General features: G+C 37.3%; 1 protein-coding gene across 10 annotated transcripts in view; it reads right to left on the bottom strand.

Annotated features, from left to right (window-relative positions):
* The window catches only part of EYA4 (EYA transcriptional coactivator and phosphatase 4), a 365,682-nt gene that overhangs the window by 150,746 nt on the left and 197,407 nt on the right, over nucleotides 1-17,529 (bottom strand). For all 10 annotated transcript variants that reach the window (XM_005210938.5, NM_001389476.1, XM_059889794.1 and 7 more), the window contains exon 3: nucleotides 9,560-9,609. In XM_005210938.5, coding sequence (XP_005210995.1) covers nucleotides 9,560-9,609 — 50 coding nt within the window. The remainder of the gene's footprint in view (nucleotides 1-9,559; nucleotides 9,610-17,529) is intronic.

Raw genomic sequence — 17,529 nt, 5'->3', positions numbered from 1 at the left:
CTTGCCAGAAACTATTACCGATGAGTCAAGAAAAAATATTTGCAACTGATTTATGTAAATTCCAAGTAAATATTTTCAAAAATATGGGAAAGACTAGAAATAGTTGCTTTTTTTAGAATGTGGCTATTTCAAATTTGAAACCCTGAGCTCTCTGTCTTGGCTACACTGTTCTAGCTGTTGCTTGAACGTGCCAGACAGGCATCCATGGAAGGGCCTGTGCATTGCTCAACCCGAAGGGAGTGCACTTTCCCCCGCTTTCTTCTTGACTTAACTTCAAATCTTTACTTTTAAGTATCATCCAATTGAAAATCACAATCTACTCCCCCAATACTCCCCATTTCCCCTTTTATCACTAGAACTAATCGCTTTCTAAGATACTCCACTGTTACGTATGCTTCTATTTTGTTACTGAAGTATCTCAAACCTTCAAACCAGTGCCTGACACACAGTTGATACCCAATAAACAATAACTTGAAGGGCAAGAATAAATGTTCCTATAATTGAACTGCTGAAAAGAAAACTAAGGTCCTCTAGTTTGTTCTCATTTTAAGTTGAGAATATATATAAATATATTTATATTTATATAAATATAATATAAATTGAGGGTCCCCCAATATAAAACGGGACCCTCAATGCTTCTACTCACGTTGAATAACAATTTTAATTATTACTGTGATGCAAAGTAATGTCTTATCTTAGCTCCTCTGATCTTCTGGATAAAAGTCACTAAACAAATGCTACTTTATGTGATGTGTTACTCTGACCAAATAATTCAAAGCAGCTCACAGTCTCCAGAAAGGCTGCTTTAGATTATTAACCATAAAGACTTCAGAGGAACTCAGTTTACTGTAGAAGTGACTGGCCAGGAAGATAGCCATTCTCTGGAAGTCATCACTAATACATGCGGGGAAGTCAGGAGTTTTCTCATTTTTGGAGAATAATGCAGTTTGTTAGAAAGAAGAAGCCAGATTCCTTCCACTGCTACCATGTCTATTTCAAGTCAAATCTATTATTTTATATTCTTAACACACATAAAAATACATGATGTAGAAAATTTAGAAAATGTGTTTAAACCATGAAAAAAATTGTGTATAATGTCTTCTCCGAAATAACCACAATTTGCTAAGTGTCTCTCAGGTCTTTTAAGTAAGTTTCACTTTTGCTTCCCTTGCCTCCACGTACCTGTGCCATGACTGATCTGTCATCGCAAGTACAATTTTAATAACATTATTACCTGATCAGAAATCCACTGGTGACCTCCTAATGCCTGAAAGGCAGGTGGCCAAAATTTCAAGTTTGGACTGCAACTGATTAATGGCTAGTGTATTTCTTAGGTATGCTTGAGAGTTGGCTTCAAAAGAAAGAAGTCCAAACCTAGACAGTCATTTTGGCAAAATTGCCCTCTGAAAAATAATTTAATTTGCAGGATGAAGTGCATTCATCTATTATCTAACAACTGGATTAACCACACAAACTGGAGAAAGTGATTTATATTTGGATTGGTATTTGAGAGCAGAAAAGGAGATTGGGTTTAACTGGTCAACTTGAGGATAGGAGCAAGAAGGTTAAAAATTGGGAGCAGGGTTTATAAAAAGAGGTGAAAGGAACTCATCTTACTTTGAAGTCTGGTTGCCATTCCACATAATGCTCTCTTAAGAGATCTCTGCTTTGCAGATCATAGTTGTAGATGTCTGATATAAAATTGAGCTCCAAATCTCCATACTAGTGAAATAGATAACCGGTGAGTTATATGTAATTAGAGAAATGATACGTGCTGGATTAAAATGAAGGACTTGGGACAAGGGTGCTGGATGAAGTAGGTGGGCAGGAAAGAGGTAGAAGGTTGAGGGCACTTGATCAAGTTATCTGCTCAGCATCCTTTCCTTGGAAGTTGTTCTTACCACTGAGTCATATGCTCCCAGACATGGCTCTGGAAAGCCACTCAGGTATCACTCTCTTTCCTGGAAATTTGGAAGAGAAATAAAGAAAAAGAGAGAGATTCTATTATATGGGTACCTAAAGAGGTAAAAATTTAAAAATCCGAAAGAAGCAGTGTCACATGAATATTTTCCTCCTATTATAAGTCCAGGAGCAAAAATAAGACAGAGCAGCCAATGGGCATAAACAGAGAGAAAGACATTGAAGCAGCCAAGCAGTGAGGACACAGTGGATTAGAGACAAACAGAAAGTCAGTCCCTGGTTCCCAGACCTTATGAGATCCAGCAAGCCCTATCTTCTCAATTTATCTAAGATATTATACTCCTGTTTAAAATCAGAGCAAAACAACAAAAACCTCCCCTTTTCTACCTAAACTGGTTCACACTAATAGCTGCAACTAATAAAGGTCCTAACTAAAATAACTAGGAATCCAAGCCAACGACAATTTATGCAAATTTACCTGTTTTCCAATCTCATCAACTATTTCTCCACACAAATCAAATCAAGACTAGTCACCAACCATCCATAAAAGATACCTTTCATTTCAGTTTCTAGTTCTTTCCCTCACTCTTAACCTTACTGTGGTTTCTCTTCCCCCATTTCTTCGAATCTTATCTGTCCTCTGATACCCAGCTGTTGCCCTAAATATTCCATTCAACTCTTCCTAACCACTTTAGTCCACAGTGTTCAGCACTCAGGCTATACTCTGGTGTACCATTCTCAACCATTCCTCAGTGAAATGAGCTCATCTGTAGGATGAGCAGGGAAGTACTGTCCTACACAGATGCTCTCAGGTAAGTGCCTAGTACACAAATAGCATATTTTACTCTAATGTCTATGCAGGAAATGGTGACAGGAGAAAGGACTGAAAATCAAGGTACCTAAGCAACTGGCATATATATATATATATATATTTTTTTTTTTCCTGGAATTTCATGTACTCATCTGTCAATCTGGAACTAAAGGATGAAAATTAAGTGGAATCAATGAATATCTAGCACACCAGAATAAGGGCACAAGAAAAGCGAGTAACAGGTAGCCCAGGTAATCCTTGACATCTTATGGACAGCAAATTGGCATGAATAGTATATGTCCTTATTTTTAACGTCTTGCCCACAATTTCACTTTGAAGGTTATTGGTTCATGCTTCTATGTATACTCTGAATATCTACTAAATACTGTCTGTCAGATTAATGACTAATGCCATATGGAAAGTGTATTATTTAAGAAGGGCTTGTCCAAAAATTCCACAGACTAGAAAGGCAAGGTTGATATCCAATGAAGCCACAGAGGATTTGTTGTGTTAGTTCAGAGGTGAGATGACAGAAGCTTGAACTTTCTTAGTGGCAGTGATCAGGGGCAGGGGCAGGGGCAGGGAAAAGTGAATTTCAGTACATAGTTTGATTTGGGAAAGGAAAGAAAGAAATAAGGCTTATTCTGAAGTTCTGAGGCAGGACAACTGAGAGCATTATCACTAAACAGAAAAGATGCTGGGGGAGGAAAAGTAAACATTATGATTCTGTTCAAAGGGAGTTTGAGACGGCTGGGAAAAATCCCTAATAAAATTGCATTAGGAGTTTGTATCTCTCCCAAGAGAGACTGCATGCTGATTGTGTATATTTGGAAGTTATCCAGGGGGGTGCTAGTGGTAAAGAAATTCGACTGCCAGTGCAGGAGACACAAGAGATGAGGGTTCAATCCCTGGGTCAGGAAGATCCCCTGGAGTAGGGAATGGCAACCCCCTCCAATATTCTTGCCTGGGAAATCCCATGGACAGAGGAGCCTGGTGGGTTACAGTCCATGAGGCTGCAGAGTCAGATAAGACTAAGCACTGAGCACATTCACTTAGCAGGTATGTATTGAAGATCTGCTATACGTCAGGCCCTGCACTGTACCCTAATGTTACGATGGGGAACAAAAGAAAGCAGAGACGATCCCTCATTTTGTGGAGTTTATAGTGTAGTGCATGAGGCAGGCATTAATCAAAGTAGGCTACTTGGAAGGAGAAGCAGATGAGGCCATGAGGCCCTATGACAGTAGGACCAGAGGTAGCTGGTTGGCCAGCAAAGGCTTCCCTAAGAAAGCAGCAGTGCACAGAGAGAAACACCAGAAGGATGAGTTGAAATTCAGTAGGTGAGCAAAGCTTGGGGCAGGGGGTTCTAGTTAAAGAAGGGAAGAAATGATCCAGCCTCTGGAAGGAGAAGCTTGGCATCTGTAAATGTAGATCTTCTGACAGAGGAAGCCTGAATGACACTGAGACTAGAGTCACAGGAAGTGGCCAGAGGATTCTAGACATTGTGGGCTACGTCAAGAGTTGTCAACAGAGATTGTATGTGAAAAAAAATGAAATGGAAGGAAAGCAAAAAATGATCAAGAATAGAATCTCAAGATCTGAAGATAGTCAATAATGTAACTAAGTCCAAGAAATGGTTAAATAATTCCATGAACTATACAGCTAGTTGTGTTACTGCAAGAATCTAAGTTTACTGGAACTACATTATGAAAATTTGAGGAAATGCAACCTGGTATTAATAATTTTTGATGCTTCTTAGAGACAGAATATGAGGCTAGATGCCCCTCTGATTTGACACAGTGAAATACAATGTGCATATTCAGCAAAGAGCCCTCAGCTTTCCCTGCTATGAAAAAATATAACATTTAATTTTTTTGACAGGCAATTATATACAGATAAACATTTCAGACTTCTGGAATTATTGCAATAATTATTTTACTAGAACATAATCATGTATAACTTAATACCTTTAAATATAACATTGTCAAATCATAACTATTTACATAAGATGAATTAGTTGCAGTTTTTAAGCTTTTAAAACATAGGCATTGAATAGCTAAACTTCCTGAGGTTCACTTAAATATTATGATATTAAACTGAGACTAATTCTGAAGCTTTGTTGAAAGCTGGAGAGTTGTTCTGCCTTTCTCTTGATAATTGTAGTTAGTATTGACTAGGGAACCCTCCCCATTACACAGAGTCTTTTGTCATTCACCATGTGCAAAAACTATCATCTTAGCTATCCATACCATAAGTACTTCCTATGTATATACATTAATATTCTCCTTTAGATCTCTTTACTATAATCTACTGGCAATACTGTAGCCATAATGAAAGCCAAAATAGGAAAAGAACTGGTATAATTCCTAGAAGTCACTTCAGAGCTCAATTTCACCAAAATTTTTATTTCCATGTATTCCTTAATTAACAAAACAAGTACATAACAAAACTGCCTGATTTGAGTTTTATTTCCTTTCTAAGCTCTTGATCTCTTGAAAATGCTCTACTAGTTAGAGCCCAAAAAGGAAAAAGTGAAGAGAAACAGAAGTTCAACAGAGATATTATTTGGGAACTATTTTAACATAAAGGCAGTCTAAGATATTTGCCAACAATGAAATAAATTACTTCACCTCATATGACAAATGAAAGGTAGATGAGCTAAAAAACAGGTGAAGCTCATAGAGCATTCTAACTTCACTCATCTAGGTGATATCTATTACATTAAAATTAAACAAAAACCATGTATGTTTAGGGATGGCTCATGTAAGACACAAATCTGCAAAAAGTCACCATGAACATAGAAAAAAATCAACATAAAAATGACACATCAGATTTTGTTTTAAATGGTCTGTCTGCTGCCGCCAAGTCGCTTCAGTCATGTCTGACTCTGTGCGACCCCACGGACTGCAGCCTACCAGGCTTCTCTGTCCATGGGATTCTCCAGGCAAGAACACTGGAGTGGGTTGACATTTCTTTCTCCAATGCTTGAAAGTGGAAAGTGAAAGTGAAGTCACTCAGTCGTGTCTGACTCTTAGGGACCCCATGGACTGCAGCCTACCAGGCTCCTCCATCCATGGGATTTTCCGGGCAAGAGCACTGGAGTGGGGTGCCATTGCCTTCTCCATGGTCTGTCTAGTTAAGACTTAATTTTAGGGTAAGATAAAGCATGAGAAATAAAACTTTTAGTTTTCTCAGTACCCATTTTAAGGTTAACATGAGTTTTAGGAACAAAGGCCAACAACACTACATTCTCAACATTGTTATGACACAGAGGAAAGTGAAAAAAAAAAAAAGTACATTTAAAGAATGTCAGTTCTTCTACGAAGCACATTCTATCGCTTTCCACGTACCACCAAGTTCTACACAGTATTATGAAACTGAACAAATACTGACCTCTGACTTCCAGTATACATACATAATGTTCTTTCTAAGAAGACATTTTACCTTCCTGATACTGCATGAGTTTGTAAACTCTCTTTTTACTAATCTACTAGTCACATTGGCAGCTCAAGACTCTCTTTCCAAAAGAGGAATTAAGGCCAAGCAAGACAAAGAATTTGCTGATACACATATGTCACTCCAAGAATTTCCCTGACAAAGTCTCCACGCCCAATTTAATTACTTCCCTACTGTAAAAACACTTTCCATCTGCATTTATTCTAATCTTTTCAAATCCAAAACCAACACACTATAAAGCTAGCTAAATAAATGAATGATATTAGCTTTAGGTTCCAAGACAGGGAGCATTTTATAAGGCAGTGGGTCTCCAGGTCCCATGCATTTTATGCTGATACAGTATTTCATTTTGAGCTCAGTTCTTTGTTTTAGATTTGTTTAGAATAGAATTACTTAGCCCCGGGCCTTAAATCTCTCTCTCTTTCTCTCTTTCTCTCTTTCACACACTCACAGGGAAGGGAAGGAGTTGGGGGGAGAGAGAACATGAATGTCTGTGGTTCTTAATAAGCAAAAAGAATGTACCCGTACATGTATACACTAAAGTAATGCTGTCCAGTGTCTATAATAAAAGCATTTTCATGTAGTTTTTTTTTTTTCAGTTGTTCATAAAAACTGAACCTCAGTACATGCATATACTGAATAATATTTTTGGCCTCCCTTGACTTGTTGACTGTTTGCAAGTTATTGTATCCTTTCTGTGCACGATGTTCTTTAGCTCTTCTTTATTCTCTGGACTTTCCATCTTGGGTTTTTATAAATAAGATTTGTTTTACTTGTTTATTTTTTATATTACTAAGCTTTAGTGCCCTTAGAAATTGATTTGCCTTAGGTGGTGTGGTGGTGAAGAATCCACCTGCCAATGCAGGACACACAGGTTTGATCCCTCTAGAGTAGGACATGGCAACCCACTCCAATATTCTTGCCTGGAAAAACCCGATGGACAGAGGAGTCTGATGGGCTACAGCCCATGGGGGTCACAAAGAGTCAGGCACAAATGAACATGCATACATGGAAAGGATCCATATATTGCAGATTAGAAAACTTTTATGAGCAGATAATCCATGGCAACTAAATAGTAGTTTATAAGAAGTCATTTTTCAATTAATATATATTGTATAATAATATATAATAAAATGTATTTAAAATAATCTATTAAACATAAATTATTTACCATAAATGTAAAATTGTATTTTTAAGGCTATATGGGCTGGGATTTCCTAGATAAGAGAATGATCTAGTTCCAAGTTTAAATACATTGAAATCTGAACTCTGTCTTCTTGAACTTATTGATATAAACTGTAAACACTGAATCAGTTTAGTGACTTTCTGCTTGTTTACAATTTATTAACGTACAGCACTATTTGTTCAAAACTCTTGAGTGGCCTCAAAAATTAAAAAAAATTGATATACAGTATTAATAAAAATAATAATTATGTTGTTCTGTTTTCCCTACTACCCATCAAGACCAGCAGCTTGCAAAGACTATCTAATTAGCTAAATAACAAATCATAGGTGGATTTCTCATAGATGTCAGCAAAATGGTCAGGAAGGAAACATCCACAAGCAATAGAGCTTGAGTTTCCTCTCTCCATATGTCCTGGAATTGCTCTACTTTGTAAGAAAAAATTTAATAGTTCACCCATTTCCCAATGTTCCAATAAACTAAAACTATTTGGTTCTATATTGATACCTAATCATAAAAGACAAAGATCAAATGTCAAAAATCCTATACCATATCATATATTAATACTTTTGATGATTCAAAAGAAAAAAAACACATACAATCATTTCACTATCTATCCATAATATATATAGGAATTAATTACAGGAATATCATATTACATAAGAACAAAGATTTACTCAAACTGTAAATGGACTATATATAGTATATATTTGCCTTCTAAAAGGAAAATACAATGGTCATTAACATTATACCTAGATCTGTATTGTTTTACTGTACCAAGAAAATCATTATATACATCATAGGCTGGAATGAGTAGAACAAAATAAACTAGACCCATTTCATCATTAAACACAAATTTGTTAACGCAATAAGTTGAGTTATACCATTAATATTAGGTTGGCCAAATATTTCGCTCAGGTTTTTCTGTGATGGTATGAAAGACCTGAACAGACTTTTTGGCCAACCCAATATTACTATATGAAGGGTGTGTGTGTGTACGTGTTCAGTCATGTTCAACTCTTTGTGACCCCATGGACTACAGCCTGCCAAGCTCCTCTGTCCATGGAATTTTCCAAGCAAGACTACTGGAGTGGGTTGCCACGCCCTCCTTCAGGGGATCTTCCTGACCCAGGAATCAAACCTGAATCTCTTGTGTCTCCAACACTGGCAGATGAATTCTTTACCGCTAGCGCCACCTGATTACTATTGTAATAGTATTTAAAATACTTTTACTGACTTTTAAAATTGAGGCCTGGGTTTTTAGACAAAAACAGTGAAAATGTATAGGCCTAAAAATGTCTGTTGTGCACCTGGTCCAGGCACAAACAATTAAATGGTGCCCAAGTCCTGTATGTAGTGGTCTGATCACTTTAATTCATCATTTCTTCAGGCTTTATATAAACATAAAAAGAATATCAGGGCTTCCCTGATAGCTCAGCTGGTAAAGAATCTGCCTCCAATGCAGGAGACCCCACTTCAATTCCTGGGTCAGGAAGATCCCCTAGAGAAGAGATAGACTACCCACTCCAATATTCTTGGGCTTCCCTGGTGGCTCAGGTGGTAAAGAATTCGCCTGCACTGTGGGAGACCTGAGTTTGATCCCTGGGTTGGGAAGATCCGCTGGAGGAGGGCATGGCAACCCACTCCAGTATTCTTGCCTGGAGAATTCCAATGGACAGAGGAATCTGGTGGGCTACAGTACACAGGGTCGCAAGGAGTCAGACATGAATGAAGTAACTAAGCACAAAGAGAATGCCAAGTTAGTTTTGGTTGTTCCAACTTGATGAAATTCTCAAAATCTAGCAACATTTGATTGAAAAAAAAAGGCAGATCTTCAATAAACAGATTTAAAAGGTATTAAGTTTCTGGAAAAATTTCAGATGTGAATACATTATAAGAAGAGAATAGAAAGAAAATTGAGGATGAACTTAATAAATAGTATGGGAATATATTTTCAAGTATTCCTAGAGATGTTTCCACTATTGTTCTTTAAAGTTAACTTCCATCAGTGTCCTTTTATTAAATATCACGAGTAATGACATCCCAGCCAGTCTAATGTATGATTTCCATACAGATAGGTTCTTAAACCCCATGTTTTACATCACAGTTGTATCTGGAGTATAACGTCATATTAGTTCTCCAAAGCTGCAATTTTTCTTAGTGAAGTCTTGGCCTCTGTTTTACTGTACCTGGAATTCTGGGCTTCGGGAACATCTGATTCTGTGCACGTTTTCTTTACCTGTAAGAAAAGAGTACTAGTTAGTCTCATATGAAAAAAGAACTTCCTCATTCAGTTTCACACACTTGCTAAACTTAAAGTGGATACAGCTCTACTCACCAGGATCTCTATAAAATACTCCCCACATTTTACAGCAGCAGCATGCAGTATTAAATAGTGTATTTCATTATTATCCCATGAACAGCTGCCAAAGTCACTTCCCTAGACTCCATTAGTATGTAAAATGTTCAGCTGAAATAGCTTGGGACTTGCTTAAGTCGAAACAAAGAAACCAAAGAACCAGGTTTCCCACTTAGGAATTGGAAAGCCATACAGTTCTCAATTCACTAAGAAATGTTTTTCCAATTGATACTGCTTCTGTCTCCTACTAAAGTGCACAATAATAAACACCAGGTTCTGGGGGCAAAGCATAGTGTTCGCTAAACCATTCACATATTAATTTTCATTTTCCCAATCCAGTGGCTGTATGTTTTATATATTTCTCAGCATATCAATTAAGTTTCAGCATTGCTCACACACTTCTCATATATATTTGAAGTATACTTTGCAGACTATATTTCAACTTTGTGGCTTTTAACACACACAAGGTAAAGGATGAGGAAAAAAAAACAAAAACCTTTGCTTTTAGTATATGCTATCCAATTCTGGTCGAAAGTCTGTGGTATATCCTCTAAAATAAGGTAAAGCACACATCCATTGCCTTTCACACTTTAACTTCAAGCACAGATACTATGTCTGACTTATCATGGTTTTAATGGGTACATTATTTGCAAAGTAAAGGCCATTTCAAAACTTTCTTAGTTCATATGGAATGCAAACAAGATACATTAATTACCAAGTACACAGTCACACAGTCTGGGTGTTTACATTCCCATGGCCTATTTATGCAGCCTATAGAATCCAAGGCACTTTAACTTCTAATATGCAGCTTGGAAGTGAAAAAATATGCCATGAACATACAACATGAATGTGAGTTGACAAGTGGTATTTCTTAAGAGTAGGTTTTGAATTTTAAAGATACAGCATTTTCTTTCCAGCTCACAAATATTTTCAAGTATTCCTAGAGATGTTTCCACTATTGTTCTTTAAAGCTACCTTCTATCAGTGTCCTTTTGTTAAATATGAATAATGACATCCCAGCCAGTCTAATGTGTGATTTCCATACAGATAAGTTCTTGAACTCCATGTTTTACATCACAGTTGTATCTGGCGTGTAACATCTTATTAGTTCTCCAAAGTTACAATTTTTTTCTTAGTGAAGTCTTGGCTCTTAGTGAAGTGAAATCTTATTTCCTCCCTCATCTCAGAAGAATGCATTAAAAAAAAAAAAAACAACAAAAACCTTACACTTTCAAAAATTGATGTCTTTGCTTTCAATTCTGGGTCTAGATATTTTATAATCAGGGGAATCAATTATTTGCTTGATTAACTTTACTCTCTTCTGCATCTGGAGTATACATCCACACAGTATGAAAATAAAAAACTGATCAGCAAAGAGATTATCATTCTTACCCTATTATGTAACATCTATGCTCTGAATACAGAGCTCAACATCATGAGATGGAAGGGCGAAGAAATATTTTTGAGCAATTAGTTTTAAAAAAAAAAGAAAGAAAAAGGAACACCTTTCTTAAAAATGTAAATGTAACATTCACTATGAAACCCATGAAAGTCTTATGTCCATGAACAATTCCAAGAAAAATAAGAACCAAAAGGGAAGAATATGATATTAAAACCCTTCTTTCCTATGATTCATCTCCTGAAATTATATGAACTGCCCAATGAATATGTAGAAATCACATTGAAGTGAATGTTAGTTTTTGAAAGACTATGATAACTTGAGTTTGGGACTAATTAAAGAAGCTCCAGATCACACAAGCAAACTAGACAGACATTCTCACACAAGAGTTAGAATGAGACAACCTTCCTGTGGTTTAAAACAACAAAGCTTTTAAAGAAATATTTAAACCAATGGCTTTACAAAGCATCTTTATTTAAATAATTAACCAGAAAGTTAGCCTTAATTTATTCTCAATGTATTAATTGTAACGCCAGAGAACACATCTACGATTACTATCTAGTATGCACAGTTCTAGTTGTTGTCATTGTTGTTTAGTCATTAAGTCATATCTGCCTCTTGAGACTCTATGGACTGCAACCCTACAGGCTCCTCTTTCCATGGGATTTTACAGGCAAGAATACTAAAGTGGGTAGCCATTCCCTTCTTCAGGGGATCTTCCTGACCCAGGGGTCAAAGTCCCATATCTCATCTCCTATATTGCAAGTGGGTTCTTTACCACTGATCCACCAAGGAAACACAATAATTAATAAGTATGTGATGAAAGACTGAAGTCGATATATTCTTTTAGATACTATTAGAGTTTTGCACTCTTCAGAGTAATTCTTTTTATAGGCTTTATTCATTTGTTCATGGTGAAATGAGGGAAGAATAATATTTAGGATACCATGACTACTACAGGAGAGTTTATACAGTGTTATCCATGTTCAGAGGTCAATCTACCCCAGACAAAGGAAGAGAGGATGGTAACAAAGGATGTGATTTCTGAACTAAGTTTTAACATGTTATTGACTGTTTTGCAGAAACTAATGCCTATGGGCCACAATATGTAAGAAAATAAAAGTGAAAGTTGCTCAGTCATGTACAACTCTTTGCGACCCCATGGACTATACAGTCCACGGAATTCTCCAGGCCAGAATACTGGAGTGGGTAGCCTTTCCCTTCTCCAGGGGATCTTCCCAACCCAGGGATTGAACCCAGGTCTCCCACACTGCAGGCGGATTCTCTACCAGCTGAGCCACAAGGGAAGCCCATATGTCTCCAGTCAATAATGTGTTAAAGGACATAGGTTTCAAAGACTAAATCTGGAAAAAGGTAGGTACTTCAACATCATGGGGTTTGTCAGAGAAATCATATTATGAAAGCCTTATAAATGATGAAGACTTTGGAATTTAATATTTGGACAATGAAGACCATTGAAGGATTTTAAAAAACAGACTGGGTAGAGATGGTTCATAAGACAGTGTAGAAGGGGTCAGGCTTAGGACTGAAAGACAGATATGAGTTTAATGCAACAAGAGAAAAAATACACATTCCACAAAAGCAGATGCAGTATTGACAGTGTATATCACTAATCCCTAGCTTTGAACAGATGCTCCTTGCTTTGGTCTGAATGTTTGTGCACGTTCAGAATTCACTTGCAAAATCCTAACCCCTCCAAATTAGGAAGTGAGCCATTTGGGAGGTGCTTAGATCCTGAAAATGAAGGCTTTCCAAATGCTATTAACTCTCTTAAGAAAGAGACTCCACAGAGCTTCCTATCCCTTCTACCATGTGATGAAACAATGAAAAGTCACTGGCTTTGAATCAGGAGGTGGGCTGTCATCACATAAAACCATGCTGGAGCCACCATCTTGGACTTCCCAGCCTCCAGAACTAAGAGAAACAAATATCTGTTTTTATAAACTGAAATATCTCATTATAGCAGCCCAAATGGATTAAGACAGTCCCCAAATACTAGCTCAGTAAGTGAATCATAGGCTGGGATTACTGTGATATTGAATGGTTTGCCTTAGAAACGAACAGAGATCATTCTGTCATTTTTGAGATTGTATCCAAGTACTGCATTTCGGACTCTTTTGTTGACCATGATGGCTACTCCATTTCTTCTAAGGGATTCCTGCCCACAGTCGTAGATATAATGGTCATCTGAGTTAAATTCACCCATTCCAGTCCATTTTAGTTCGCTGATTCCTAGAATGTCGAAGTTCACTCTTGCTATCTCCTGTTTGATCACTTCCAATTTGCCTTGATTCATGGACCTAACATTCCAGGTTCCTATGCAATATTGCTCTTTACAGCATTGAACCTTGCTTCTGTCACCAGTCACATCCACAACTGGGTATTGTTTTTGCTTTGGCTCCATCCCTTTATTCTTTCTGGAGTTATTTCTCCACTGATCTCCAGTAGTATATTGGGCACTTAACAACCTGAGGAGTTCCTCTTTCAGTATCCTATCATTTTGCCTTTTCATACTGTTCATTGGGTTCTCAAGGCAAGAATACTGAAGTGGTTTGCCATTCCTTTCTCCAGTGGACTACATTCTGTCAGACCTCTCCACCATGACCTGTCCATCTTGGGTGACCCGACACGGCATAGCTTAGTTTCATTGAATTAGACAAGGCTGTGGTCCATGTGATCAGATTGGCTAGTTTTCTGTGATTACGGTTTCAGTGGGTCTGCCCTCTGATGCCCTCTCACAACACAGGACTGGAAAAGGTCAATTTTCATTCTAATCCCAAAGAAAAGCAATGCCGAAGAATGCTCAAACTACCACACAATAGTACTCAACTCACATGCTAGTAAAGTAATGCTCAAAATTCTCCAAGCCAGGCTTCAGCAATACGTGAACCATGAACTTCCAGATGTTCAAGCTGGTTTTAGAAAAGGCAGAGGAACCAGAGATCAAATGGCCAACATCCACTGGATCATTGAAAAACATCTATTTCTGCTTTATTGACTATGCCAAAGCCTTTGACTGTGTGGATCACAACAAACTGTGGAAAATTCTTTTTTTTTTTCTTTTTTTTAAATTTTATTTTATTTTTAAACTTTACAATATTGTATTGGTTTTGCCAAATATCGAAATGAATCCGCCACAGGTATACATGTGTTCCCCATCCTGAACCCTCCTCCCTCCTCCCTCCCCATACCATCCCTCTGGGTCATCTAAAAGAGATGGGAATACCAGACCACTTGACCTGCCTCTTGAGAAACCTATATGCAAATCAGGAAGCAACAGTTAGAACTGGACATGGAAAAACAGACTGGTTCCAAATAGGAAAAGGAGTATGTCAAGGCTGTATATTGTCACTCTGCTTATTTAACTTACATGCAGAGTACATCATGAGAAACGCTGGACTGGAAGAAGCACAAGCTGGAATCAAGATTGCTGGGAGAAATATCAATAACCTCAGATATGCAGATGATACCACCCTTATGGCAGAAAGCAAAGAAGAACTAAAGAGCCTCTTGATGAAAGTGAAAGTGGAGAGTGAAAAAGTTGGCTTAAAGCTCAACATTCAGAAAATGAAGATCATAGCATCTGGTCCCATCACTTGATGGGAAATAGATGGGGAAACAGTGGAAACAGTGTCAGACTTGATTTTGGGGGGCTCCAAAATCACTGCAGATGGTGACTGCAGCCATGAAATTAAAAGACGCTTACTCCTTGGAGGAAGAGTTATGACCAATCTAGATAGCATATTCAAAAGCAGAGACATTACTTTGCCGACAAAGGTCCATCTAGTCAAGGCTATGGTTTTTCCAGTGGTCATGTATGGATGTGAGAGTTGGACTGTGAAGAACGCTGAGCGCCAAAGAATTGATGCTTTTGAACTGTGGTGTTGGATAAGACTCTGGAGAGTCCCTTGGACTGCAAGGAGATCCAACCAGTCCATCCTAAAGGAGATCAAACCTGGGTGTTCACTGGAAGGACTGATGCTGAAGCTGAAACTCCAACACTTTGGCCACCTCATTCGGAGAGTTGACTCATTGGAAAAGACCCTGCTGCTTGGGAGGGATTGGGGGCAGGAGAAGAAGGGGACGACAGACGATGAGATGGCTGGATGGCATCACTGACTCGATGGACATGAGTTTGGGTAAACTCTGGGAGTTGGTGATGGACAGGGAGGCCTGGCATGCTGCGATTCAAGGGGTCACAAAGACTTGGATACGACTGAGCAACTGAACTGAACTGAACTGAATTGAATTAGTCTATCAATGAGAGATAATGAAGACGTAAATTAAGACAGGAGTTATGGGGAGAGTTGAGAAAATATTTTCGACAGATATTTCAAAGACAAAAAAATGGCAGCATATTGTTACTGACTAAAACAAAGTATAAAAGAGAATATGATCTGAATAAACACCACTGCTGACTCAATGGACACGAATCTGAGCAAACTCTGGGAGATAGTAAAGGACAGGGAAGCCACATGCTGCAGTCTATGGAGTCAAAAAGAGTCAGACACAACTCAGTCACTGAACAGCAACATGATGTGATCTTTTAATCTGTCCTTGAAAAAACTTTGGTAATAACAAAGATCAAAAATGTTAACTTACGACTTTATTAAAATACTTCAAAACCCTATCTTTTTTCTGAATTATTGAAGAAAAGTTAGATAAATTATTAAGAAACTTATTTTGCAAATCCCAATTATGCAGAGCCATTAATCATGACCCATAGGAGCTCCAATCATGAAGAAAATTAAAAACAGAACTACCATATGATCCAGCAATCCCACTCTGAGAAATATGCCCAGAAAAAAATTTAATTCAAAAGATGCATGCACCTTTATGTTCACAGCAGCATTGTTCACAATAGCCAAAACATGAAAACAACCTAAATGTCCATCAACAGATGAATGGATAAGAAGACATGTACGTATATCCAATAGAATACTACTCAGCCATAAAAAAGAATGAAATAATGCCATTTGTCCTTTCATGGATCACAGTCTTGTCATAGTGAAGGGGCTTGCATAACTCAATGAAGCTATGAGCCATGCCAATTAGGACCACTCAACATGGGCGGGTTATAGCAAAGTCTGGGAAACAGTTGTTTGAGCAAACTCCGAGAGACAGCAGAGGGGAGAGCAGCCTAGCGTGCTGCAGTCCATGAGGTTGGCAAAGAGTCAGATGTGACTTAGCAACTAAACAACCACAAAAATGCCATTTGCAGCAACATGGATATGACTAGAGATTATCATACTAAGTGAAGTAACTCAGAAGAGAAAGCCAAGTGTCCCACTTGGGGTGCAAAAAAAGAGAGAGACAATACCATATGATATTACTTATATGTGGAACTAAAATATGGCCCAAATGAACCTATCTACAAAGAAAAACAAATTCATAAACATGGAGAACAGACTTGTTGCCAAGGGGTAGGAAGGTAGGGAGCAGGATGGACTGGGAGTCTGGGATTGGTAGATGCAAACTATTACATTTAGAATGGATAAACAACAAGGTCCTCCTGTATAGCATGGAACTATATTCAATATCCTGTGATAAACCATAATGGAAAAGAATACAAAAAAAGAACATATATATGTGTATAACTGAGTCACTTTGCTGTACAGCAGAGATTGACACAACACACTATATCAACTATACTACAATAAACAATAAATTAATAAAAATAAATTAAAAAAAACTTATCTCAGTATCTCCATCATGGAATTAGAAGCCAAATAGACAGTTTTACCTAAATTTAAACACACTGTCCTATTTGAGAGATCAATACTTCATTAAATGGTGACTGCTGAGATATACACACTATTAAAGATAGACTACTCTTACAAAATACATAGTTTTGTCTTTAATGACTAATTTAGTTTCAAGTTTATTTTAAATAAAGTTGAAAACAAGCAGGCCAAGAAACGAGACAGAATTTCATGCCCATAATTTAAATCCAAATTTCAGATTTTATAAGACACAGTAGGAAGTGAACAAAAGAATATTCTAAGAGAAATAAGACAAATAATGTTAAATGCACTTAATTGATGGCAAAAATGTGAATTTTAACCTTACTTAATGTTATAAAAGTACATGCAGAAATCAAAGTAAGATGAAAAATACTTAAAAGTTTAACTATTTCAAGAATATAACTATCAGTATGTAATGAAGATACAAATATCAAACGCTGAAATTTTGAATGAATGAACAACAGCTAAAATATTTGAGTGTTTATTATATGCTGGGCAATGCTTAGGTTGTTACTAATTTTTACCCCAAGTCACAGATGATAATACTGAGAAATAGAAAGATTAATCTGCAAGCGAGTTATGTAGTAAATTTCAAATCCAGATCTCTGAGGGCATTTTAACCACTAAATGTTAAAA

The sequence above is a fragment of the Bos taurus genome, chromosome 9 (assembly GCF_002263795.3).
Source record: "Bos taurus isolate L1 Dominette 01449 registration number 42190680 breed Hereford chromosome 9, ARS-UCD2.0, whole genome shotgun sequence".
Taxonomy (NCBI): domain Eukaryota; kingdom Metazoa; phylum Chordata; class Mammalia; order Artiodactyla; family Bovidae; genus Bos; species Bos taurus.
Note: the sequence above shows the minus strand (reverse complement) of the source record. Positions and strands in the feature narration are given on the sequence as shown.